We start from the raw sequence: 26,006 nt of genomic DNA, 5'->3' as shown, positions 1-26,006 counted from the left end.
GGCTGCAGAAAAGAGGCTGCTGTGTGGCAAACGCGAGATGTACAGCCCCGGACATTTAGGAAAACGTCTACTATATGAACCTCACGTTCAGTGGAAGAAACTCTGTCTGGTCTGCACGTGTAGAGGGACGGGGGCACAGAGAGGGCTGTGTGAGGGGTATTTGCCCCTTGGAGTCACCGCTGTGCCCAAGCACACGGTGTGTTTGGAGAAGCCGGAGGTAAAGCCGACGGCAGGGATCCCCTTGGACCATGGCGCTCCCCGGCGCGGGGCACATGCGCTCGCCTCTGCTGCCCTCCAGAGCCCGCCGGGCGGAACTGTGCAGGCTCGGCATTAACCTGATCTTGACTCTTCACCTCGGTGACTCAAATCATCCTTGCCTGCAGTGCATGGCGAGAAACTGTTACAGCCACCCGAGGCGGAAGGAAGCCCTGATTCCCCGGCAAAATCAAAGCCCATGAGAGAGTGGCTTTGCTCGCTTTTACAGCCTGGAAGTTCACCCACAGCCTGTCCTCAGAGACATTTTCCCAGGTTTTCTGTGCCAGATCTGTTCATTACCCTCTCATATATTTTTTCTTCTTCTTTTTTTGGTTTGACCCCCTTTCTTTTTGTTTCTTTCAGGGTTGTATAAAACATTAAGAAACTCTAAGGAAGTGGCATACTCCTCATGTGAACTTCACATAGGTCCGTTGAGGATTTTTTACATGATCATGTGTCTGGGCGAAGTCTGTTTCTTCAAATCTTTTGGCTGCATAGAGGAGCACAGTGTTACAACTAACATCAAATGAAGTCTGTGTTTAACATCAGCCATTTTAAGTTTCAATGCAGCCTGTTACCGACACCAAATACTTCGCCTGGGGACTGATGCATCACAGAATCACTGAATCATAGAATGTTAAGGGGTTGGAGAGGATCTTAAAAGATCATCTAGTCCCAATCCGAAACCCTCCCCCACCTCGCCAAGGGCAGGAACACCTCCCTCTAGACAGTGTCTCATAACCCATGCAGTAAAGAATCTCTTCCACAGGTGAACTAGTGGTGTTAGGTTCCTCAAAGGGGGGCATCACAGAGGGCATTTCTTAAACAAACTGTTTATTTCGCAAAGCCGCTTGGTTTGCTTAACGCAGCAGCAGCCCTCACTGGGAACTGGCAGGTCCATGGACGGGGCACCTCACGCCCACGGTTGTGCAGCTGCAGGGATGCCAGTGAAGGCTCAGTCCCGCCAGGCACTGCCTGACTTCAGCGGAGCGTATTCTGAGCCACTTCACCAGGGCCCGCTGGGCGTGTGTGGCAGGGTGATGGCGTGGATATCTCGCCACTCCTCGTCCTGCAGCGACTTCAAGCATGACAGGGCCCGACGCCAGAACACAAAATGGCGGCTGCCAGGGCTCAAAATGGCCGCCGCGCAGCCTCCCTCGTGACCCAGCCGAGCCGGGCCCCGCGCGCGGCGCTGTGCGCGGAGGGCCCGGGCTCGCGCTCCCTGCAGGCCGGCCCGGTCACGTGACGCGCCGGCCGAGCCAATCGCCGCGCGCCGTGGCAGTGCGTGCAGCGCGCGGGTCCCGCCTCGCCTCGTTGTGGTGGAAGGCGCCATTGGGAGCCGCCGGAGCCGCCGCCGCCTTCCCGCCAGCAGCGCCCGCCGCCGCCGCCATGGACTACGGGGAAGGTGAGGGCGCTCCCCCCCCCCCCGCAAGGGCAGGGCCCGGCCGCCGCCACCGCTGCCGCCGTGGGGCCCGGCTGTGACTCAAAATGGCAGCGGCCGCTTTGTTACGCGCAGGACGGAGCCCCCCCCTCACCCACGTCCTCGTTCTCCAACCCTGCCGCCACTGCCGGGCTGGGGGAGCCGCGGCGGCGGCCGGCGGCGGGAGGGCTGCGCGGGAGGAGGGCCCTCCCCGGGGGTGGCGCGGGCGGGCGGGCGGGCAGCGCGGGCGGGGGTGGCGCTCCGCGGGGCGAGGCGCCCTGGGGGCGCGGGGCGAGCGGGGGGCGAGGGGGCGGCGGCGGGTGGGGGGCGCGGGCAGAGCCGGGGGGAGCTCGGGGCGAGCTCTTTGAGGGGGTCGTGTCAGGAGCCTGGAGATCCGACAGGAGAGAGAGCCGCCTCTTGTTGCGGCTCCCTGTCTCTCCCCTCCAGCTCTTGCTAAGCACTAAGTCATTCTCACTGACCCATCCTCTCCAGCTGAAGACAGAGATTGGAGATTCCCAGATACCCCCATGCATTGTGGTGTGAACATGCCCAGTGGGTCAGTCTCAGGTATGAGCTATAAATACGTCTAACCTGTAAAAAGAGTTGGGGCTGAACGATCAGTGTTAACAAAAACGAAAAAGGAAACGGGTTTTTGAAAGTGCGTAACATGGTTTGAGTGCTCGTGTTGTTTTCTGGAGGAGTTGTAACTGTCTGGGAGTGAGACTTGGTTTTCATCTTGGGCATGTCAACGTGAACTGCACGTTCCAAATGAAAAACTGTGAGAAAATGGAGTGGGGATGGGGGGGTGGGGTAGAAAGACTTTTCTTAAGATTATGGTTTTTTTTGCATAAACCAGTATATTCTTACAGAGTACTGTTTCTGTTGAAAAGAAAGGATATTTTCCTTTTTTATAAAAACCAGAACCTGTAACTGCTTGGGTTTTATTTACTTTTTTCCCCCCTGTAGTTTACTTTAACTAACAGTTTGGAAAGGAGTACAGAAAAAAAATATAAAGCCAAGACCAAAAGCTGCCTCTTTTTTTGCACTATCAAAAATGCTGTGTAGATAAAACAAAAAGGAATGCACATACTTTGGTAAGATGATTAAGGTTATGAGTTTAGAAAAGACTCAAGAAATGTTTTGACATCTCTTGCCAGCATGTGAGCAAGTGTTAAAAGGATCTTAATATAAAAGCTTTACTGATACTGTATCCAAGCTGCGCTTACAGATCTTGTCAAATAAGTGCTTGCTGTTGGATCTCTTGGCACTCTTGCTGGCTGTTATATGGAAATAACACGTTGTATTACAGATGCATCTTTGATTGCATTATAATAATTTTTGTGATGCATTTCTCGAGTCTTAGCTTTTTTTTCCAAATGATATTATTTTGCATTTATTTTTGCATAGTAAAATTAATCAGTAGTAAATAAATAAAAATATTGCCCTGTGTTTTCATCTTCTGCGTTGAGTCCTAATTAAATGTCCACTTGATTTTTAGAATGAAAGGTTGTTTTGAAGTGCCAGTTTAAGTATCTTATTGTAATATTCACTTTAACTGTTAACTAGAACTTGCTTGTCTGAGGTCTGATGACACGAAGTGAATCCAGGCTCATTGTAGGGGAAGTAACTAATCAAATGTGTGTTGTACAATTAAAGTGTTCCTTTCATGTACCTCTGTAATAATAGTTTTCATTGTGTTAATTAAACTTTCTGTTATTTGTAGTTATTACAAAAGTTTAATTACGATGTATGCAGCTTGAAACTTTTACCATGACACTTTATACATTGTATGTGCATGAGCAAGGCATGCATAATAATTGTTTTACCCAGATTCTGTACAGGGAACTGAAGGCTCTTTTGTGAGGTTCAGAAGACGGGCAACAGAGGGTAGATGTTGGGAATTCCCATCTTTGCCTAGTTTCCATTTGAGCTCTTGGCAAGGTTCTTCCTATTGGAAACTTTCAGCCAGTGGGAAGCACTGTCAGTTGTATGTCTGACTCCTGTAATTGCACCATTGTCCCTTCCTGACGGCTCAGTTTGAGCCCAGAGTTGATATTCTCTTTGGAATGAATTGTTAGCATGGTTAGTAGAAATATTAATGCTAATATTTTAGTTACTGGAACTATTGTCCTTTTAATCTAGGAGGGGCTTAATGACAAGGTTGTGATCCGAACAACCTAGGCATGGTTTTATGAAAATGTAATGTGCCTGGAAAAAATACTGCTTCCTATTGCACAACGAACCCTTAAGTTCTGGTAATCAAAATTTAGCTTTTTTATTTATAATTTATTTTGCAAGATCTTTCTCATTTCCCATTTTCTTAGCCTTTTCATCTGCTTCACATGGAGCACACTGCTTAAAATGATTTCTTGTCTTTGTGCTGTGAATATGATTTCAATGTTCTCTGCACTAAAGCTTTTTCTTTTGATTGGAGTTCTTTGTACCAGGAGATTCTGAGTCTTACCTACTGTTTGTTTACTTTGTAGTTCTTTTCCTTTGGAAAATTTGATTTTTCTTTACTGGCTATTAAGATTTATTTTGCAGCTATTTTAAACAGTCTCTCCCTCAAATATGACTTCTTTTTAATTTGAAGAAATACATATATATTAGTATTTTAGTTTTTAAATTAAACTTATGTTTTAGTATCCCATTCTTTTTTATTTTAGAGGTAATATATTATTTTCACCTTTGATGTAGCTCTTCTGCCCTCTTTTCAATACAAGTTCAATACAATCTAGAAATTAAAAACCAGACAGTTCTTTGCAGGTTCTTGTATTTCCATACTTAAGTTCAACGGCTCATTCATCCACAGGGTATTTATGCAAGAAGCTGCAGATGCCAAAACCTGATTTATTCTGTTAATAAAATCTTTGTTTCAGATGCTTTGATAATGCCTTCATCTCAGAGGTTCACTCTCTTAATTTTTAAGCTTAAAGAGCAAATATAGACCACTGTTTTTAATTTTTTTAGTTCTGTTGTTTTCATAGATACACAGATACAATATTTCTTCAAAAGTTTCTTTGATAAGCAGTCAGTATTTAAACTTAAATGAACTACTACTGTTTTGAATTTTCAGTTTGAGACGCTGGAATACATTCCTGGTGTTTTTTCTCTAGTGCTTAAATGTTCTCTCAGCATGTGAAACAATTTCACATTTAGTCTGCACAGACAGGGAACTTTTCTATATCTCTACTGGTGGTGACATTGATTATTAATAATTTACTACACTAAAGTCCTTTCTATTTTCATTTATCTAAATGAATTTTTACTGTTGTCTTGTATGTTTCCCCCTTTTTAGGATAAAGCTTTTCTGAAGAATGTACTTTCAGAGTAAAATTTAATACCTGAAGAAATACTGTACTTGTTAAGTTGAATGCAGTTTTTTGGTCATGCTCTGGGCATGAAGTTTAAAATGTAGAAATCTTTGGTAAAGTTTGCAGCTGATGGTTGAACCAGGAGGGCAGTGGTTGGAATGATAGGTTAACTGATCAGCAGTGTGGAACAGTTAATGAAATAGTTGGAAGGAGATTATAAGGTCACCTTCAGTAGATCAGCTCAAAAGTGTCTATCCTACCTCACCAATATCCTGTATGTCACTCTGTTTGGAGGCATGGAACAAGTAGTACAAGTACTTCTTTGGTGTATTTGTATGCCTTCACTGGTTTGCAGCTTGAGGGCTTTCGCAGTCATAGTCTGGGTTTGACACGCTTTGAATTTCTTGTCAGTTAATTTATTCAGTTTCTGTCTTAAACCCCTGTTATTCATTAGTAACTTAGTACTTGTAACACAGTTTTGGGACTTGTATGTCTGTTTTGTGAAAAGTGACTTGGATCCTTCTTTAGCTTGTTATTTGTAAATTTCATTTGCTCCCTCCAGTTCCTTGCAGTAAATCATTCATCATCCCTCTTCATGTCTTTGTACTTTTTGTATCCCGTGTTAACCATTTTCAAATGTGACTGTATTATAATGTAGGTAAATGCAGGGCAGTGAGTCTGGAAAGGGATGAATAAATTGCTCACTGTTAGGGAGGAGATGGTGGTGATGTCCTGAAAGCAGGGGTTTGAGGATTCAGGGACTGGCATAGCTCTATAGCAAGACTGCTGATGTTATGTAACATGAACTAAGGAGTGTTGAGCAAGTGTGGATGTTGAGTTATCCTGTGATTGTAAATAGTATTTTAGTGTTTGCTTTCATGCTAAAAATTTTGGACTAAAAATATTTTTCAAAATGATGCTTTTTAAACCATTTTTTGGAAGACTTCTTTGCACATGAATGTTTTTGTGTTTTTCCAATGCTGAACTGCTGGCATATGTATAACAGTGGTCCCTACTTCATGTGCTGTATTAGAATTGCATTGCAGTGGCAGGGATCTTGACAGTATGTTGTGTTCTGCCATCTGTGGATGGTTGATTCAGTTCTCAACTCTTAACCTCACTGATTTCGTGGCATCTTAGAGCCTGTAGAGAATAGGGAACAGGTGAAACTAAGATAAATTATTAGGTGCTGTCAGGTATGTCAGTTTTAGTTGTCCTGTATTAAAAAACCTAACAACCTGGATCTGAGGTTAGATGATCCTATGGTCAGTCTTAATTTCTGTGAAACTGAGTTTCTTTTCTTGGCTGTCTTCTCTTTTGCTGGTCTGCATCTTTATGTATACAGTCTTGAGGGTGATGTGCTGGATTAAGTGGCAGATCATTCAGAAACACCAGAGAGGAACATTAGATGTTTTTATTAGAAGCCTCATCCATTTCTTTTTGCAGTAACTCTTTGCAATTTAAGTTGGTGATGGGTGGTGCTACATAATTAGTATTTTGAAAAGGTTTTTTTGTACTTTGGTTTTTGAATCTTTATTGTATGTTCAGAATAATAATAATTGTATGTTCAGAATAATATTGTAATGTTCAGTGTGACTTCTATGTTAGAAGTTTTTTCTTTTCCCAGAAGTATAATCTCTAATTTTTTGGAAAGTACCTATGATCATTAGAATAAAAATTAGCAGTAGGTCATTATGTGTTGGGGGTCTCTGTTCAGGCATGCTAAGAATATCTATGTAAAAGTGATACAGTCATATACTTAAATTAATATTATTTGTGGGATTCTCATTGTTGACAGATACAAAAAAGTAAATTACAATGCCTTGGTGCTGACAAGAACTAGGTACAAATGGGATATAATTTATATACGTATTTTCAGCACTGCAGTTATTTTCATTAAATGATATGTGCAGAGAGTTACTGTATTTATTTAAATAGGACAACTTGTTATGACTTCAAGAGAGCTAATTGTCCTGGAAAAGTCAGTGGTTTACATATGGAGATACTGAAATGTATAAAATACTCTCTCTTGTCAGAGTAAACAGCTGCTTGGTTTTATTTTTATCCTTCCTGTGTTCATTGTGTATTCCTTCTCTGTCTTACTTTTTCTGTGAATCTTGACTTGCCAGGTTTTCTTGGTATTACCCAAACCTCGGTGTTGGTTGGTACTGGGAAGCAGTTTTGGTCTCCAGAATGCCAGTGAAGTGCAGATTGTGTACATTACAGGAAAATAGTGGATCATACTCCTTATGCAGATATGCAGCTTTGTTCTAGTGCTTTAAATTTGACTGATTGTTTGCCCAGAATTTTTACATAGACCTTCCAGTGCTGAGGGGGAAGTTGGTTCTTTTGCCATGCTTCACTACAAGATGCTGAGATGTCATGAAGTGACATCAGTTCGACTGTGAAATACCGGCTCCGTAGCACAGTTAGTGAGCTGCAGCTCAGTGCTGATTTGGGTGGATTTTTGTTTGTGCTAGATGGCAGAAAATGCTTTTGTTTGACTGTAGCCTATATACAGAGCCTGCACTGCAGCATGACAGCTTGTAACCTTGACCTAGGGTCTCTCAATATGAATGAAGGTTTCTTGGGGCATTGGATAGAGAGAGCTCTTTGTATTCTTAAAGGGTTGGAAGTGGTCTTAATTCTCTGCAACTTCAGACACATTCTACATCAGGTATCTTCATTTAATTATCTTAATTTAATTTATGATGATTCCAGCTGATGGAAATTAAGATGGAAATTAAGAATTTAAACTAGATTACTTAATAAGAATTCTTACTTGCTTTCTTTATAAACATTTTTCTGCTCTTTTTTTAGACATGGACCGGGATTATGGGCATGGAGGCTATGGTGGCCCACGATCCATGGACTCTTACCTTAACCAATCCTATGGGATGGAGAGTCATGGAGGTGGAGGCGGAGGAGGTGGTGGTGGTGGTAACAGGTAAAATAATCCTTCAGTTGTCCCAAGAATCGAACAAATCCAATTTAAGTTTAAATCATTCTTCTAACTTAAGTGTTCCTGAGGCATGTTGTTAGGATTTTGTATGAACGTTTTCATTCTGAGTCTTCATGTTGATAAATACTGGCAAATACTAAACTGTAAGTGCTAGATTCTTGTAATAATCAGCATTTTTGTGGAAAAGTTTCACAGCGGAACAGTGCGTCTGAATGAAAATAGCAAAAGTTTTGTTTTTTCAGTATTGTCTAGCAATTTGTAGCTGATTGGCCTGACACACCATATCTGACATAGCAGACTAGACCTAAATGGTTTAGTGTCTTAGACTGAATCTATCAACATTCCGTTTTCAAGGAACATTTAGGGTATGTGTTCTTTGGTTTAAATGTGCAGTGGTCAAGTGATCTTGGTATTGAATCTGAAAGTCATGTCCAGATTATTTCATTGGAAGGTACTGATTACACTTGAAACTGTGTGCATGTTCTGGGCTGATTTGTAAGATGGAATAGTCTAAAACTAAAAATTCTGATGCAGTGGTCTGAAAATTGTGTATTTAATGCTAGGGTACTATTTGCTCTTTCAGATGAAAACAATAGGGAGCAGCTGATTTGATTTAGGTCTTAAAATTGCATTCAAAGAAGCATGCTTTTCAAAGTAGTGATTCTATCTTGGAGGACATAAATTGTGAAGAAAACATAATCTGACGGTTTTCTTGTGTGCGTCCTTGAAGTTTTGTCTGGCTGTTGCCAGATTACTGTGTGGTTCCTGTCTGTAGTCACTGTGGTGCCACTGGGGAAGGACAATACTAAAGAGGGAGGCTGGAGAAGTGTTGTGTCTTGCTGCTCGGTTCTATTAAGCATTTTAGTTAAGTATAACTTGTTTAATAATGAACATTAATATTGATTTACAAGTCTGAGCAGAGATCAGGAATGAGCTGTACCTACCATATAGTAATCTGCATATGATGGAGGTTGAATGACTATTTGAACACCAAAATGTCGCTTGCCTTGTAACCTAATGTTATGCATGGACCTTTTCTAGTGTCATTTTCTGTGTATCTTTGAGTCTTCTGAGATGAACAGATTTTAAAATTAAGGCATTCAGTTTACTGTAGTGCAGTTAGTAAGTTGAGTCTCTTGTAGGTTGTATTGTACCAGTTAAGGAAGGGATTGTCTTTCCCAGCTGCTTAATCACCCTGTTATAACCCTGCAGGGACACTAATGTGTTTCCCTTCCAAGCAGTTACAGATAATTGATTTCTAGCCTGACACTGCCCATGTCCTGGCAAAGCAAAGTCTTGATAAATAGCTGAAGATTGTAGCTCCTTGTTGCTTTACTCTGAAATTCCAAGGACTCTTTTTGTGTCCACTGTGCATGTGTTGGGGAGACTTTCAAAATCTTGAGTTGCTAGACCTAATGGTCTGCAAGTGAAAGCTGGATACACTGAAGACCGTGAACTTTTTTGATTGTGAGACTGAATTTTACAGGGAAAAAAATCCAGAAAGAACAAATGTGAACAGAAGAGCATATGTATTTTTCCTTTAAAATGAGAACTGTGGAGTACTTGAACTCACAACTGTATCACTAAAAAAGCCAATTTTTTTTTTTTTTTTTTTTTTTTTTTTGTGCTCAGTTCAGAACTAAACTGCCTCTTAACCTCTGTTTAACTGTTAGACTGTGAGGGTATGATTTTGAAGAAAGGGGAGTTTGACTAGGCTTTGAATGTCTGCAGGTCATTATTTTTGTGAGACTAGGGCTGGGCTCCAATAATGTTTTAGTAAATAAATGTTGCTGAAAATTTAAGTAAACAAAGTTCAGGTATACTGAACTTTAGAATTGTTTGTAGCAAAAATGGCTCAGATAGCTTTCTGTCTGGTCATAGTGTGAATTGCCCAGCCCTAATCAAGATTAAACAATAACACAACTGTACAGATCAGTATAGTAATAAATTTATTTTAGTTGATAAATGTCAACTGATAACTTGTCTTTTGAAATGTATAACATTAGTAAGCTTACTTTTTTTTCTCCTCACTGTGCAACTTTTCCAGGTTTGGACCTTATGAGTCTTACGACTCCGGGTCTTCTCTGGGTGGGCGAGATCTGTACAGATCTGGCTATGGTTATAATGAACCCGAACAAAGCCGCTTCGGAGGTAGTTATGGTGGTCGATTTGACAACTCCTACCGGAATAGCCTTGACTCTTTCGGAGGTAGAAACCAGGGCGGGTCTAGCTGGGAAGCACCTTACTCCCGTTCAAAATTGAGGCCTGGGTTTATGGAGGACAGAGGAAGAGAGAGTTACTCTTCCTACAGCAGTTTTTCTTCACCCCATATGAAGCCTGCACCTGTAGGCTCTCGGGGGAGAGGAACGCCTGCTTATCCTGAAAGTGGATTTGGAAGCAGAAACTATGATGCTTTTGGAGGACCATCAACAGGCAGAGGCCGAGGCCGAGGAGTAAGTACAGAATCTTTTCAGATTCTTTTCACTAGACACTCTTTTAAACCCTTTCAAGACCACTGCTTTAAAATGAATGCACTGTTCAGTACAGTGTGGGGGTTTTGTCCAAGCAAACGATCATGGTTGGCAATGTTGTTTATCCCTTTGAAGCTCTCTTCAAGTAGAACCCAGTCCCTTTTTCTCCTGAAAGTAATGAGTAATAGACTAGATGATAAGGTTTGTTAACAATCTCTCCTTTTGTTTGAAAGGTGAAGATAAAAGTACTAGGTTTGGTCTAAAAGGGATTAAAAGGACTTTCATTTTTCCTTGTAAACACTAGCATCTCTGCTGCTGCTGGGGAAATTTTTGAATATTATGAAAGTTGAATTCAAAGTCTTCTGAAGTTTTGAGTAGGTTAAAGGTGCAATGTATAAGCAAAAAATAAAACCCAGGTTGTGAATGCTAGAGCAGTTTTTGGTTCAGGTAAAGGGAAAAGTTGAGCTAATTCTTTAATATGTTGAATACACGTTTTATCAAACATCAAGTCTTCTTTTAAACTTAATTCTTACTCTGACTTGTTTACTGGAAGGGTGATGGGGAGGAAATTGCAAAGGGGAATGGTTAGCAGTTACAGTGATTCTTTCTCAGAATTAAAGGATGGTTAAAGGGGCATCATCAACTTGAAATCAGGTCCTTTCTCAGAACTGAAATTAATTTCCACACAGTGTGCCTAGTCCTCTTACTTGAATTTGTTTTGAAGACTTAAGTTCTAAGTGCTTCTCAGTGGATTCCTTTCCAGTATGGGATGTAAAATTGTATGTCCTAGAACCAGCATTATTTAACTGTATGCAAAATAGTGGATTGGTTTGAGGAAGTTAATGCTTGATGTTAAAAGAGCTAGGGGAAAAAAATACAGCAGAAGAGAATTAAAAAACCCCAAACCTGACAGAAATACTAACTTTAGGTTGATGGTGTCCCTTTGTCTTGGTTTTATAATCCCAATTTTGATTATTTTTTTTTAAGCACAAAATATTCAGTGAACACCTTTCTGCCCGTGCCTCTAGGTGTAACCTACCTTTTAAAATTCCTGAGCATGCTGTATTTCTTTGGGAAGTGATTCTTTAAACTATACAGCTTGAAGTGTAGAGGCAAATTATTTTTTAATGGGTCTTTTATATGCTTAACATGCGTGGTGGTTTTGTTCCAGAAAGTCTACTTTGCTGCATTCTTGAGTATTGTAGTTGCCATATTCAGATTTTAGCTCAGATTTGCACATGGCTGTTAGCTAGCATGTAGCATGGTATGAGAAAAAGATTCTAATCTTCATTTCTCTGCTTGTGAAGCTGAAAATGTTACATTCTTAAGCCTTTATGCTGTTCTTTCAGAACTCATTTAGATCTGAAAGCTTTGTGCAGAGTTACAATTGAGTTTTTTTTAATTTGCTTTTGAAATTTATCCTTTTAGTCTCTTATGTAATGAAGGAGAATGTAAAGGCTAGACTACTTAACATATGTAAAATGCATTGCACCTTTAATAGGTAGATTGTCTGTTTAAAAAATCCGAATTTGAAATTACCGAGTGCGTACTTCGTGTCAAATTTGTCTGATGTAAATGTACGTGCTAGGGAGTCTATAGCTATTTCAGCTAAATCAATTAACATGGAGATCTTGTGCATGGACTTCTGATTATGGAAAGTGCCTGTTTTGGTACATTCTGTCTGTCATTTAAAATCTGCTTTTAAAAAGTCATACTTTTCTTAAGGATTTTGAAGTTATTTTTATATTCTTTTGACAGTGTAATATTAATTCTCTTCTCATGGAAAGAGATATATTTCTGCTTATCCAAGTTACTCATCCAGTCTGTGGGCTCTCTTCTGCCCCTTATTAATCAACTAATTGAGTTAATATTAAGAAGTATGTTAGCACTTCTGAGAATATTCCAGCTACCTAAATTCCCCTCTTCAGGTTACTTGTTTATTCCGTGTCTTCAGAGAGGTAACTTTCATACACAAGTATCCTCAAACGACTTACAGTTTGATTTACATGACTTACATAATTTTAGAAATAGTGTAAAGGTGTAGTCTTTCAATGGAATTTTCATTCCTATTGCTGCACTGTTTTTATATCACTTTCTCCAGGCCCAACTTAAAAATTCTGATTTTATTGAATTGAGTAGAAAGATAGATAAAGAATGGGCTTCCTTCAGTTAATCAGTATTTCATACTGGGCAACATTCTTTACTCAGTTTTCAGATCACTACTATATAATTTTGCATAAGACGCAAAGCAAGGAAGCTTTTTTTAAAGCTTCTTTCTTTTAATTAGCGTTGGAAACTGAGTTGTTAGGCTCTTTTTTTTTTTTCCCAGAGGCAGATGAAATTCATTATCTAGAGAATCTGAAGAGAGGATCCAAGATGTTAGGCTGAGATATGACAGATATGTTCATTGCCTGGACAATGGTTCTGAATAAGCAGAAACAGAGTTTATGCATAAGTATTAGTTCTACTGGACAAACACCCACAAAGCCATTGCACAAATGGACATCAGACCAGGAGCTTAAGTTTCATCCTGGATTTTGCTCTAGAACACAGATTTTAGTTAAGGTCACAGTCATACTGGACCAAGTAGTTGTTTTATTAACATTGCTTTCATATACTAATGCCTTCCTCTTGATTTCACACATTTTCAGCACATGGGAGACTTTGGCGGAATGCACAGACCTGGAATTGTCGTTGACTATCATAACAAACCCAGCCCTGCAGCAGTTGCTGCAAGAGGAATAAAAAGAAAAATGATACCACAGCCATATAACAAACCTGGTGGGACATTTATCAAGAAACCCAAAATGACAAAGCCTATTTTGAAGCTGAGCCAGAAAAAATCACCTAGTAAGTAGCAAGTGTCAAAGTTTTTAAGTTAAAATTACAGATTTTTTTATTAATTAGTAATGACTTAGTTTTAATATTCAAAAAGAGGGTTGCATATGCTGTTTTGTAATTCTTCATTTTCTCCCTTTCAAATAGTCCACAGTGGATTTTGGGAATTTACATGTCTAACTTTTCTACTGCAAAGATAATTTGCTAAATGATCCTGAATATTTTGATGTGTTCAGATATGTACCATTGAAGACTATCTCCTTGAGACTTCATGATGATACTTCCTGAAGTCAAATTTTCACCACTAAAAATAATGTCAGAGCTCAGGTTGTCTGAAGAGACAATGCCTGACACATACTAAAACGTGCTCTTGCATGAGCCTGGGCCCTGCTTTCAAAATTCTTTGGCTATAAAAAGTAGTGCATCAGCTACGATGCAGTTAAAATAAAGATATAAGGCGTGGGTGAAGAGGAGAGGGAAAAGGAAGGAAACTGCAAAAATGGCAAAAACTGTTACATAATAATTTATGAGAGGCAGAAAAAAATTTCTCCCACTTGTAAATAAAATGCTCTAATGACAAGAAGAACTATAAATGAGATAGATTAAACTAAATACAAACTGCAAATTGTATTAGTGATGCTTGGTTCCTTTAACTTCCATAAAGATATTTTACAACTCTAATATTAAATTTTTATATTGCAATCAAAGTTGGAGAAAAAAGTCACTAGTGAGGTTTGAATAAAGTACTCGCTTTGAGGGAATGTAAACTCGAGTATTACATATTGTGAACAGTGTGTACAGCAATCAAATTTTAGTTTTTATGCTTGTGATTTCCTAGTAATTTTGATCTGCAGTGTTTTATGTAGTTTGGTTTTAAATCACCCATAAAAATAGTTTAAAGTTGCTGTAGCTCATAGCTTGCAAGGTAAATGCACAGACTTGGCAGAGACTTTGAGGCATAAATTCTCGTTTTGATTTTGTTATTCTATATTTTACATTATTATGTATTACATAACTGTTTCCTTAACTGTAATGTCAAGAGTACTGTACAGATTCCAGGAACTGGCTGTGCAGAACATGCTCCTGTGTCTTTTGTATAGGGAACTTTAATGGTGGTCTCATCAGCTTTGTTGTTATGAAAAGGGTCTCTAAAATGCACACCCAAGTTCTTTCAGTACTCTTGCACATTCTCCTTTCTAAGCTATGTTCAGGCAGAATGCTTCTAATTTACTACTGCATCCACTTCACTGATTTCCACAATCCAAAGACCAATACATAACATTGGTGTTACTTTAGGAAGTGGAATAGATAGTGCCTGCAAGAATGCAGCCTGTCCTGTGCCTCTGAGATTAGGGGGAAGAAAATGCTGAGTAGTTTAACACAGTTTCTGAAACCTGAACTGAAAGACCTAAGCAGTATCATGTAGTTGACAACTAAAAAGTGGGTAACAGCTAAGAGAAACTTCAATGCATTTGGTATCTGTTGTATGACTGAAAATATATATCAAAATTGTATTGTCCTTTTCAATCATGAAATTCTTGTTTTGGATTTAGATATAAGTGATTGCTTCTAAAAGTGTTTAGTTTGTATTTCTAAGAGTAACTGATTTTACATTTAACAGTATTACTAAACTATGATAAATTGTAAATGTAGACAGTTTTCCCTGCATAACAAGCTGATTTTTTCCTAAATATCTTATTGTCTTAAATCGAATTGTTAGTGACAGCGTTTTTGCATTGTTTCTCATTTTATGTTAATAGACACGAAGACATCTTACCAGGATTCTACTATAGAGGTAAAGATTCCCAGAACTGGAAAATGTTTTGATTCTTGAGAAGTTCACATAGTATACCTGAAGACACATAATTCTTAAGCTAGTTACCAAATTGAACATTAAACTAGATAAGTTTTTCTGAACGTGATTTTGTTTTTATTTTCACTTTATCTAAAACAATCTTATTTTGGTGACAGTTGATTTTGAGTGAAAGATGTAGCTTGTGCAGATAGCCTGGAAAGTGAATTTTAAGGTGTATTTGTAGACCCTACCTGTTCATGTAATGCACAAGAGAGCTCTCATATGAACACTTCTCCTGTTGCCGCAGGTAGACAGCTTGAGCTCATGCATCTATGACCTGCTTGGGTGGGTACAAAGGAGATCACTAAACAGAAGTGAGGAGGAATGGCTAAGGCGTAAGACACATCAAGGAGAGAGGGTAAATAAAAAGGGTCAGTGTTAAAAGGTGGTGTCTGATAGGGTAGGAAGATTAGTCCCTTCCTTCAGACAGATCAGTTGCAACACGATGTGAGAATGTTACTAGTAAGCTGAGCGTGTGTATATATATATCCTGATTTAATGTTACAAGACGGTAACAATACAAGACAATACCCTTCTTTTTGAGTGAGGATATTAACACCTCAACTAAGTAAAAGTCTGGATTGGAAGTCAAAATGTTTATATAGAAAACAATTTTGATTGTGAAAATAATTTAGTAAGGCATTACAGAGAAATGCAGAGCTAGAAGTGTTTGTACATGGAGTTCCACAACATAATTCACTTTCTTTCATTGTCATATTTAAAAAATAGCAAGTAACAGATCATTGGAAATAATGTAAATTACGCTGCCTTTCTGGATGTAGAATGGCTTTTTTAATTTATGGATTTGACTTTATTAGGAAATTGAAGTTGATACAAGTGGTGCAGTTGTTATATATGAAGACTTCACAAGAGATGCTTATGATCTTGGATATCAGACTTTTGGAGGTAAGTCAGTTTGCTTTGTCAGGTAAGGTGTTCTATTTGTGAGACTTTATAAGAATACATTTTGTAAGCCTGTATTTTTGACCTCTAGTTGTTATTTGGTAGCATGGCTGCCTGTTTTTTGTTTAAAGAGGTTAAAAATTTGAGCTGTGGAAATACGGTTGTTTGTAACATCCATCCATTACTTGGTTGGTTATTTCATGCTTACTGTGTCTCTGCTCTCTGTGGTCTTCTATACCTGCTACCATTCCATTGCTTGAATGTTGCTCATCCCACTGGTTCCTCACCCATATCCTATTATTTATCCCACTAGCTGATCAACCTTACCCTTAAACCCTAGATGAGTCACTTTTAATGAAGCGGATTCAGTTACCTTGGAGAACTGCTGTCAGGAATGCGGGGTCTGTTTCATGTATAGTCTTAATGAAACAGGTTTATTTTTAGTTTTCATAAAATCAGTTCAAGTGTGTATTAACTGTAGTGATTCCAGACACATAGAAAAAGAAATGCAGTGATAAGGCTGAAATTTTAGTCCCCCTTTCCTTGTATGCTGCCCTATTTGCATATGGCATTCTCATTTGATGGCAAGGCGGGCTGGAAATTTGCAGCCAAATGAGTGTTTCTTTTCTTGAAGTAATAGTAAATATTTTGAGTTTATTTTTAAATGGCGTGAGTTTCTTTTTGTTTTAAAAGTTTGCATAAGTGCACTGAAGGGGAAAGAGGGAGTTTTTAATTTATATATAGATTCAGGTCTCCATTCCCCAGCTTCTCACAGGATAGGCACTTCAATTTATGAGCTTGAGGGTCAAAATAGAGGCCATTTCATGCCGCAGAATATCATACCAGATAGTTTTTATGGCAGTAAAACAAGTGATCCTTTGAATATTTCCAGAGTTAGCAGAAATGCACTGAATGAAATTTAAATCCTGGGATCAGTATGGGAATTGTCTCTGTGGGTAGGTAGGTGGTTTTTTGTTTTCAATTTGATTTTTTTTTTAAATAGTCTCATGGACAGGAGTTTTTCTCCTCTGTGGATCACAGTAAATTTTGAAACTCTTTGCTAAAAAATGATAAACCTTGGGATAATCAGGAGCTGTTAGTAATGAAGATGTTTTCGGTATTCAGTGACAACTTCTCGATCCACAGGGTGTTTCACAGTCTTGGTCTTTGTGCATGATGCTGTTTTATGTTCCATTCTGTTGCTGTTTGGATGGAGGTAGATTTCCTGGAGGCTGACTTCTCTTCTAAGGTTGAACTGTAAAAGAGAACGAAGTGATACTCTTTTTCTGGTCTAAAACTACCCACTGAATAATAATCTAATGGTTTCCCTTTGTCCACAGACTGCTAAAGCAGACATAGGAAGGACAAACATAAGTGCACTTATGCAAAAAGTTAGTGTCCTTGGAAGTCTTAAATGTTGTAGAACTAAATTATATACATTTACTTATTGACACTTTTACTTGTATGCCAGGTGGTAATTTAATCAAGATCTTCTCTGAAGGTCTGCTTGGCTACCTTGTTGTGTGGTGAATCTGTCCATCATTGTCTTTCCCTCCCCCGCCCCCATTAACTGGTTTATTTCTTTGGCTGAAAATCTTTGGAATATTTTTCTGTGAAACCAAGTGAAATCTAGTGGGTAAAAATAATAAAGTTGTTGAATTTCAATTCGTGTACCATACCTTGAAGCAACACTGTCTTGTCTCATTTATGAGAACCTTTGATTTCACTTCTGGGACCTGCCTTCTCAGTAGAAGAGACAGCCTTTAGATGGTTTCGCTTTTTGTAAGGGGACTGTAGCAGTGGTGTTCTAAAAACATGGGAGAATTTTAAACAATGTGTTTTTCTCTATGCGTTTCCAGTTACCTTTTTCTGGTCACTTACTTGAAGAGGCCTTTAATAGCTAAGCACAACAGGGAAGGAGTTGCTTTAACTCAGATTTTTTTTTTATGACTGTAAACTAGAGTGTAAAACCTTAGCTGCAAAGTTGAAAGCAAGTGTTTAAATTGGTTGTCTCTAGAGGAGGAAAACAGAGCAAAACTTTCAGAACATTTAAGAAAGCCATGGAACCATGTTGTTACAGGGACTTCCTCTGCACTTTGAAGTGTTTGTGGAGGAGACAGGGAAGACAGGTACTTCTGCTGCTGTTTGTTTTGAATTTGGTTTTTAATCCTTCAATTGTATGTTAAGATGGCAAAGGAGAAGCTAAAAGTGAGGAAGAAGAAAAGCGGCGGATTGAGGCCAGAAGAGAGAAGCAAAGGCGTAGAAGAGAAAAAAACAGTGAAAAATACGGTGATGGATACAGGTTTGTGCTGTAACTTCTGTGTTATGTACAGTGGTTTTTTTGTCCTTAATGCTTCTCTAAGAACACATGTTTTTTTCCTTTGGACTGATTTTAGGAAAATAAAATGCAAGAAAGAAATGGTGGAAAAAACCCATCTCCTTCCACACCCCTCAACTTCCCCTGCTCCCCAGCAAAAGCAAAAAGCTAACCCAAATAAAGAAAAAAAACCTCAAGCCAAATCCTGACACCCAAATTCAATGTCTTAGAAGACTGGGTGTTTCACTGGGCCACAATTGTATCAGCAAATACACAATTTACTAACTCCTTTTGCCCCACAAGTGCATCAGTGCATACTTGTGAAGCAGATTATAATTGTACTGCTTTTGAAGTCTGTGTTCATGTTGACTTAAAAAGCTGTTAGAAATTGATTTTATTCCGGTTTGTATATGTGTGTGTATATACGTACATATCTGTGGTCAACTGTTTCATAGTAAAAATAGGTACAAAAATAGGTTTGTAACTTTGTTAGTCTTGCCCAGTGGCTGCACTGTCCAAAACTGTTCAATGTCAGTGCAGTATATGATCCTAGCTAGTGATTAGTGACTTTTCCTCATCGTACTGAGGAGTTTACATTTACTTATAAAGATTATATAGCTTTTGTATGGAAAATGAGCTTTAAATGATTTCTTCTAATTACTTGTAATTAGGAATTCATGGCCTGGCTGGATTATGATTCTGTGCCTACGAGACATGCTACAAAATGTGACAGGAAGTAGAGAGCTGCAGTAGATGAAGTCACACAATAATGTGGCTTTTAAATGCCTGGCTTCTGATTTCAGCAGTTTTTGTCTCCAGAATAGATTTGTTACTCTGATACTGGCCTGGATTATATTTGATTCATGTAGCACTTACCCTTTGTAATGGAAAATCTCTAGGTTTTTTTTCATTTCTTTTTCACTTAGGATTCTTCAAAGAATGGTTTTCCTGTTCCCTTTCTGATTGGGTTTGTCAAGTGCCATCATTTTGAGGAATTTTAATAGCAATATTTAATGTGTTTCTCTTGATAGAATGGCATTTACTTGCTCATTTTGCAAGTTTCGAACATTTGAAGAAAAAGAAATTGAGTCACATCTGGAGAGTGCAGCTCACCAGGAGACATTGGATCATATCCAGAAGCAAACAAAATTTGACAAAGTAGTGATGGAATTTCTTCATGTAAGACAGCTGTTTTTGATCTGTGTAATACTTTTACATGAGACTATAGTTACAGTTTACCATTTATTTCCAAAATATGCTTTATTTACCATTAATCATTTTGTAGATGACTTTTGGTGCAGCACATACTACTAGAAGTTCAAACAAATGAAGCAAATTAAAAGTCTGTAAAGTACTGTTACTTTTACAGTTGAAAGTAGTGCCTTAAGAAGTAATAGCAAGTATTTACTGTTTATTATAAACTATATTGAATTTTTAAAATCTGGGATAATATTTGAATGTAAATAATTGTACATCATAGGTATTTACAATTTTTTTCCCTTTGTAGGAATGTATGGTGAATAAATTCAAGAAGACAGCAATGCGTAAGCAGCAGACAAGTAACCAAACGGAGAATTCCCAAGCTGCTGAAAAAGATATCATGGAAGGTGAGTAATCTGGAGCTCTCCTGGTCCTTTTCGCCTTTCATTCTTCTTTGGATTTGATAAAATGCATAAAACCAGTTAGTTTTCACATCTTTTCTGGGCCTGGTTGAGGTTCCTTGCTTCATTTCTGATACAATGTGGAATGGAAGTGCAGCAGGAAATGGCAAACCTTGTTTGTTGGGTATCCAAGTAGCCTTGTCAGAAGGTGAGAACATCATGCTAGGTACCTGACAAACAATTCTGTGGGCTTTGTCACAGTCCCATTCAGTATAAAGCATGAGGAGTGGTAACAGGTGGATGCAGTAGATTGAGAGAGAGTGTAATAAAGCAGTAAGGTGATAGTGGTCAAATACAATGGCAAGGATTTGGAAAAGTGTAAATATGAGATTTGCTGTGGTTTGGAGGGACAGTGTCAAAAGGAAGAGTTGGAGCATTTTTTGGTTACCCAAGATGCATCTCTGTCTGGAATGTTTTTCCCCTTGGCTTGCCCTACAGGCAGTTTTCTGGAGCAGTTCATGTGTCCCTGCCTTGCTGTGCCATATCCTCCCCTTCTTTGCTTGAGGGATTTCAGAATATGGGCTACAACCAGACAAGACATCTTTGACTATATTTTAGGCTATAACTATTCAGTATTACCTAATTTGAATTTAAATACTAAAAGCTACTTAAAAATTGATACAGGCAACATCTTAACAATCCCACAAATTCTTTTGTACTTTACTTAAGTACTGGAGGGCCTGTTTTCCTTTGTGATGAGAATGTTCTGTTACCAAGCTAATATTTAAAACTGCAAGAGGAATTGGATTCATGTGCTTCTTCCTGACGGTGAGGGAGGGCAAGGAAGTAAATTAGGTTTTATAAGGGGTAAAGTAAGTGCAATTACTTCAGTCAAGCTTTGTTTGCTGTTTCAAAGTGTGTATTTTTAAGGATATTGATTATTGTTGATTGAAAATAGATGCATTTTTTTACTTTGCCTGGGTCTCGTGTAGTCTGTGAAGAGGTGAAGTTGGAGTATTGAAGTGAAAAACTTCCTCTTTCAATATTGCCCTCAGAGAGCCTAATTTTGATGCCTGAATTTAGGTGACTATTCCTCAGTGATTCAGTTTGACATGTTAACGAGTGAGAGCTCTTAATTTTTGGGTAAGAAACAAACAAGCTACTTTTCCAGTTGCCTAAAGTAACACATTTTGTGCTAATGATTTATTGCATCTTCTTTGGCAGGGGTTACGGCTGATGACCATATGATGAAAGTTGAGACTGTTCACTGCAGTGCTTGCAGTGTCTATGTTCCTGCATTGCACAGTTCTGTTCAGCAACACTTAAAATCTCCTGATCACACAAAAGGAAAACAAGTAAGATATGACCTATTATTAAAAAATAGGTAGATGAAAAGTGTTACAGTTCTTGGTGTAAGTAATTTCTAAGTTCTTGTTGATGTGGCTTGTTCTCTAGAAAGCTGTAATGTCCTTACTTGCACTTTGTAAGTTTAACACCTCAGGAAGTAGCCAGCACTTAAGCACCCCAGCTAATGAAATATTGCTGTGCTTAATAGCTGCTAGTAGAAAATCATGACAAAGTTACTAGAAATCACTTCTTCATTTGATGAGGATTTGCTTTACAGAGTTTAAGTATTGGAAACATTTTGTTATTCAGATTGAAAAGCAAAACACATGTGTTTCTAGCAAGGTAAACATACTGTCTCCTTTCTTGGTGATTATCTTTTTAATTTGAAGACAACTGAGAGCAGGTTAGAATTAGCAGTCATGTTGTATTTATCATTATAAATTGTAACAGGGACAAACTTTATGGCTGGTAGAAGGGTTGAAAGAGTATCATGAGCGTGATAGTAAGCAAGATTGCCACAGTTAACGGTTTTTTTCATATGAGCTTCTGTGATTGTGGAATGTTTTATTATGTTTTGAGTTGGAAAGGACCCTGAAAATGAGCAGGATCACCTTCAACAATATGTTAGACTGTGGTGGAGAAGCCTGGATGTTGTCTGTAGATGAGAACAGTAACTGGTTATAGTCCATTATATAAGCAAGACACATCTTTTGATCAAGCTAAAGCAATGAGCTATAAACACTACTAAACCTAATTGGTTAGGTTTATGTGGTTTGGACTTAGGTACTGAGAACAAGCAGTTCACACTGTAGTATATTCATTATTTTATTTACAGAAACTGACGTTGAATTCAAATTCATGTGATAGTTGTTATAGGAACATGATAATTAACACTGTCAAATTTGTTTCCTAGGCCTACAGAGAACAAATAAAAAGGGAGAGTGTTCTTACTGCCACCAGCATATTGAATAATCCTATAGTCAAGGCACGATATGAGCTGTATGTGAAGGTAAGATGCAAATGGAAAGAAAATAATTGTTTGCCCTTTTCTCCATGTTGATAGAGTTTAACCTCAGTCTTCTCTTTTAGATATCTCACAGATTGAATATACTTTTAATGTATTTTGCCATTCAAAAATCATTGTCTCAGATAAATTGTTTTGCAGCAAAAATTACCACCTTCAGATTCAGCAGCTTTTGGTCATCATTTAAAACTTGTATTTAGGCAATTTTTAATTGGATTCTCTAATAAAAAAAACCTAAAACAAACTTCATGCATACATCAGCAGTGTCTTTATATGTAATGTTAACTGCAGAGCACAAAACACAAAATACTCCCATATTTACATTTAGAAGCAAAAGCTCCAGCGTGTGGGTTTGTACTGAAGTATAGTGTGCACACTACTCAGCTGCTTTTTATTCTGTACAGTTTTTAGGGTTCATGACAAATACAAAAGCTTACAAGAGTAGTTGATGGGATCAGAGCATTTAAAAGACATGGAAACCTGTGTTGTAGATAGGTGGCCTGATATGGCCTGTGTTGTAGATATGTGGTGAATTTATTTTAGCAAAGTGGAGAGTTTTTTCCTGCTGGGCCACTTACTTTGCTAAGTGACTCTGTAATACTGTTAGCTATTTCTGGATTACCTTTAATTGATTTATGATTCTGCCTGTGCCATAAAAATAAGACTCTTTCAGACAAAACAATGCTGTCTTTTGGAAATATGGCAAGGTATGAGCCAGTAGCCAAGTTAATTGTGATTTAAAATGTCAAATTAGTCTTGTCCTGAAAAATTATGTATAGACGGGTATGGGAATCAGTTTCAGACAACTGTTGTGTATCTGTTAAGGAAAGGTTGCAAATGGCCAGGTAGCAGAGCCTGGAATATCTACTGGTGTTCCCAGCCACCTCTTCCCAGCTCCTTATGCCTGGTATGTGTTGTCCAGTACAGCCCCCTAGCGGGAGACTGGTAAAAGGGAGAATGGAAATTTGCCATTCATCAGTTCAAAAACTGAGGAGAGAAAAACTTGCAAGATTGTCTTCACAAGGAGACCACTGACGTTTTCACAATGACTAGCACTGATGTTTTCTGTGGTGGACTGACCTTAATACAGTTTCACCAGGACCTGCTCAATAAGATGTATCTGGCTCCTGGTTATGCAAATCCCTTTCATCCTTATTCAAGTGTATAATTAACTGAGACTGAAGTAGTTCAGTTTTCTTATACAGCATGTGATGGAGCAGAGCACTCATGCATTCAGGACCTGCAGTCTTCCAGGAGAGTGGGAAATCTTTGTTATAACATGGTCTCAAGACTGCTTTCTTTGGGTTAAATCTAAAAAGTATATGAACAGGGGAAAGCTGACATTTGTCATGCTAAACAATTGTATGAAATGGAGAAAATATGAAACCAGAATGCCAGTGTGTTTAAAGTACTGAGAAAACTGATAATTTTTCTAGGTTGACAATGGAATTAATTTCAGGCTAGTCAGTGTAATAAATTCTAGATTTTTTTTTCATTTTTTGATGTGTATGCTTTTTTCATAGAAATATTCAGAGTGCATGAAGACGGTAAATAAGGAAAAGCAGAACACAACTGTTCTGTTCCAATTTGGTTTTAATTGGGGAGAAAAAGGAAGCAGATGTAGGTCTTAATTAAAACACGTTGAAACTTAAGCATGTAATTTTGATTTCTGAATGTTGAAGTGAAATCTGTGTTTAGCATACTTGGCTTTTTCTCAGTGCCATTTCCACTTTCCTTGATCAAGTTTATTGGGATCTCAGTTTCCCATGTGCCTAAAGATGTGGTGTTGCTAGTTTTAAATCCAATGTGTTTTAATTTTCTTGCAAAAAAACCCACAACTAAAAAGCTGTATAAAATAATGTAGCATTTCTTAGTGGCTGCCCCTTTCATTCACTGAAATGAGGAGTATGATTTTATATTTTAAATAAATATAAAGGTGTTTGTTTTCAATCTTCTCATTCAGGGTGAAAATCCTTTTGAAATTAATGATCAGGCTCAGGAGCAGCAAACGGAGGAAGAAGACAAAGCTGATGAGCCAGCTGAGGGTGAGGAAGAGGAAGAAGAAGAGGAGGAAGAAACTGAAGAACAAACTGACTTCACTTTAGACCACACTGAAGATAACTAAGTGCAAGAAAATGAAAATAAATTAGTGGGGACAAACCAGCTTTTTATTTCTGCTCTCAAGTGGTTCGGACTTTTTAATAGTCTCAAGTGGATCTGAAGGTTCCCCACCATATGCATGCATTCCATTCCATGGAGAACTTGTTTATATAATTCCTCTGTGTTTCTGATTTTGTTTAAAATGAAATTAAGACTATTTTAGTTGAGCTTTTTATAGAAAACTGACTGTTAAAGCTGATCAAAACATTGTGTTGTATATTTTTTTAAGCATCCTATTTTTTTGGTGTGTGTACTGAAAGTTGGATATAATAACTTCTGGTCTAATCAGTTGAAAAGGAAGTTGTGTCTTTGCGGTAAATATTTTAAAAGCTTTATGGTGTAAGCTTATAAATATTTACCTCATAGTACAGGATGAGTAACTTCAAAAATTATGCTGTTGAGTGTGGCTGTTTGGGGGACTGCATTGCACTCTGTATAATAGAGTATGTGTTTATAATATGCCTTGTAGCTTTTTGTGATAAGATGTACCAGTTTGTAGCAATAAAATACGTAAGAAATATTACTGTTTTAAATGTCTGTAGTTTAAGTATTTCAAAAATTTCCCCATGCTGACTACTAAACTGGTTTCAAATTAAATCTTGATTGATACTATCATTGAAGTTTGTAGTTGCATCTTAAATGACTCATTTATTGCTGAGTTTTTATGTATTCAGACTCTACTTGCCAGGACAGGTAAGTACTTGGGCCCTCATAGTGTGCCTGGGGGAAGTGTGCTTTGTGTGTGTTTACATGTGGTGTACTCTTGTCTATCTTAGGACTTACAAGTACACCTGTGTTTTTCTATGGTTCCTGCTGATGTACCTTTTGACTAATAAGAACTGAAAATGTCTGATTTGACTGTTTCTAAGTGAAGTGAAGCAACTTGCACCTTTTTTCCCTAAATAAGGTTACTTGACACAAGTAACTACAATCTGTGGTGGTTACAGGATTTTTTTGTTTCCAAAATCTTGTAATGTGATGTACATTTATTTTGGAGAGCCGTTGTGATAACAAGTAGTCATTGCTGTGTAGAGGTGGCAAATATTTATAATACTTATATATATATAAATACTTAAAACCTTACCTTCAAGCCAGTTTGCTTTTTCAGTGATACATTTTTGAACTGGGGAAGGTGTGCAAGTGTTGTGGAGGAATACTTGATTCAGGTATCAGGCCATCTGAAATCCTAATAGCAGTCAACTTTGAAGAGCACTGTGTAGTGCTGTTGTGTAGCTTGGAGAGTAGAAAATATGACAGAAAGAGGAAACTGAGCTTGGTGTCTTGACCTCTTGTTCATGGCTTTACAATTTTTATTTTATATTTTAAAAATCAGCATGATGTAAACTAGATTGTTAAACCTGTAAGTATCAGCTTGGAGCCAGAAGTTAGCATGGTTTGGTTGGAAGATGTGTTAAGCTTGCAGCTGTTCTAGATCTCTAAATACTCCTATTCTTCATGTGAAGGCTAGATTCAAGATTCAAATTTGCATTGCTTTTAAGGTGTAATCTCCCCTTACAAGCTGGTCATTCGGCTATTTCT

At 38.2% G+C, this 26,006-nt stretch overlaps 1 protein-coding gene across 2 annotated transcripts; it reads left to right on the top strand.

The window, feature by feature from the left end:
- The first annotated feature begins 1,503 nt into the window (after positions 1-1,503).
- Positions 1,504-24,987, top strand: ZNF326 (zinc finger protein 326). 2 transcript variants are annotated; one of them, XM_068199868.1, is made up of 13 exons: positions 1,504-1,660; positions 2,168-2,242; positions 7,810-7,936; positions 9,999-10,404; positions 13,074-13,272; positions 15,021-15,055; positions 15,934-16,021; positions 18,206-18,320; positions 19,367-19,514; positions 19,843-19,942; positions 21,161-21,291; positions 22,197-22,292; positions 24,271-24,987. In XM_068199868.1, the coding sequence occupies exons 1-13, from the start codon at positions 1,645-1,647 to the stop codon at positions 24,430-24,432; spliced, it is 1,698 nt and encodes a 565-aa protein (XP_068055969.1). In that variant the 5' UTR covers positions 1,504-1,644; the 3' UTR covers positions 24,433-24,987. The 2 variants fall into 2 exon arrangements, with proteins under 2 accessions (XP_068055969.1, XP_068055970.1); XM_068199869.1 differs by lacking the exon at positions 2,168-2,242 and having other exon boundaries at positions 1,509-1,660.
- Positions 24,988-26,006: the final 1,019 nt, after the last annotated feature.

The sequence above is a fragment of the Anomalospiza imberbis genome, chromosome 9 (genome assembly GCF_031753505.1).
Source record: "Anomalospiza imberbis isolate Cuckoo-Finch-1a 21T00152 chromosome 9, ASM3175350v1, whole genome shotgun sequence".
In the NCBI taxonomy this organism is placed as follows: Eukaryota; Metazoa; Chordata; class Aves; order Passeriformes; family Viduidae; genus Anomalospiza; species Anomalospiza imberbis.
The sequence above is the reverse complement of the archived record's forward strand: the minus strand, read 5'-3'. Positions and strand labels throughout refer to the sequence as shown.

Bases quoted from the DNA above. Each gene is read 5' to 3' on its own strand.
- ZNF326 (XM_068199868.1), top strand. The intron at 2,243-7,809 runs GTATGAGCTATA...CTCTTTTTTTAG, and splicing joins GCCCAGTGGGTCAGTCTCAG to ACATGGACCGGGATTATGGG. The intron at 16,022-18,205 runs GTAAGTCAGTTT...TTGTATGTTAAG, and splicing joins TGGATATCAGACTTTTGGAG to ATGGCAAAGGAGAAGCTAAA.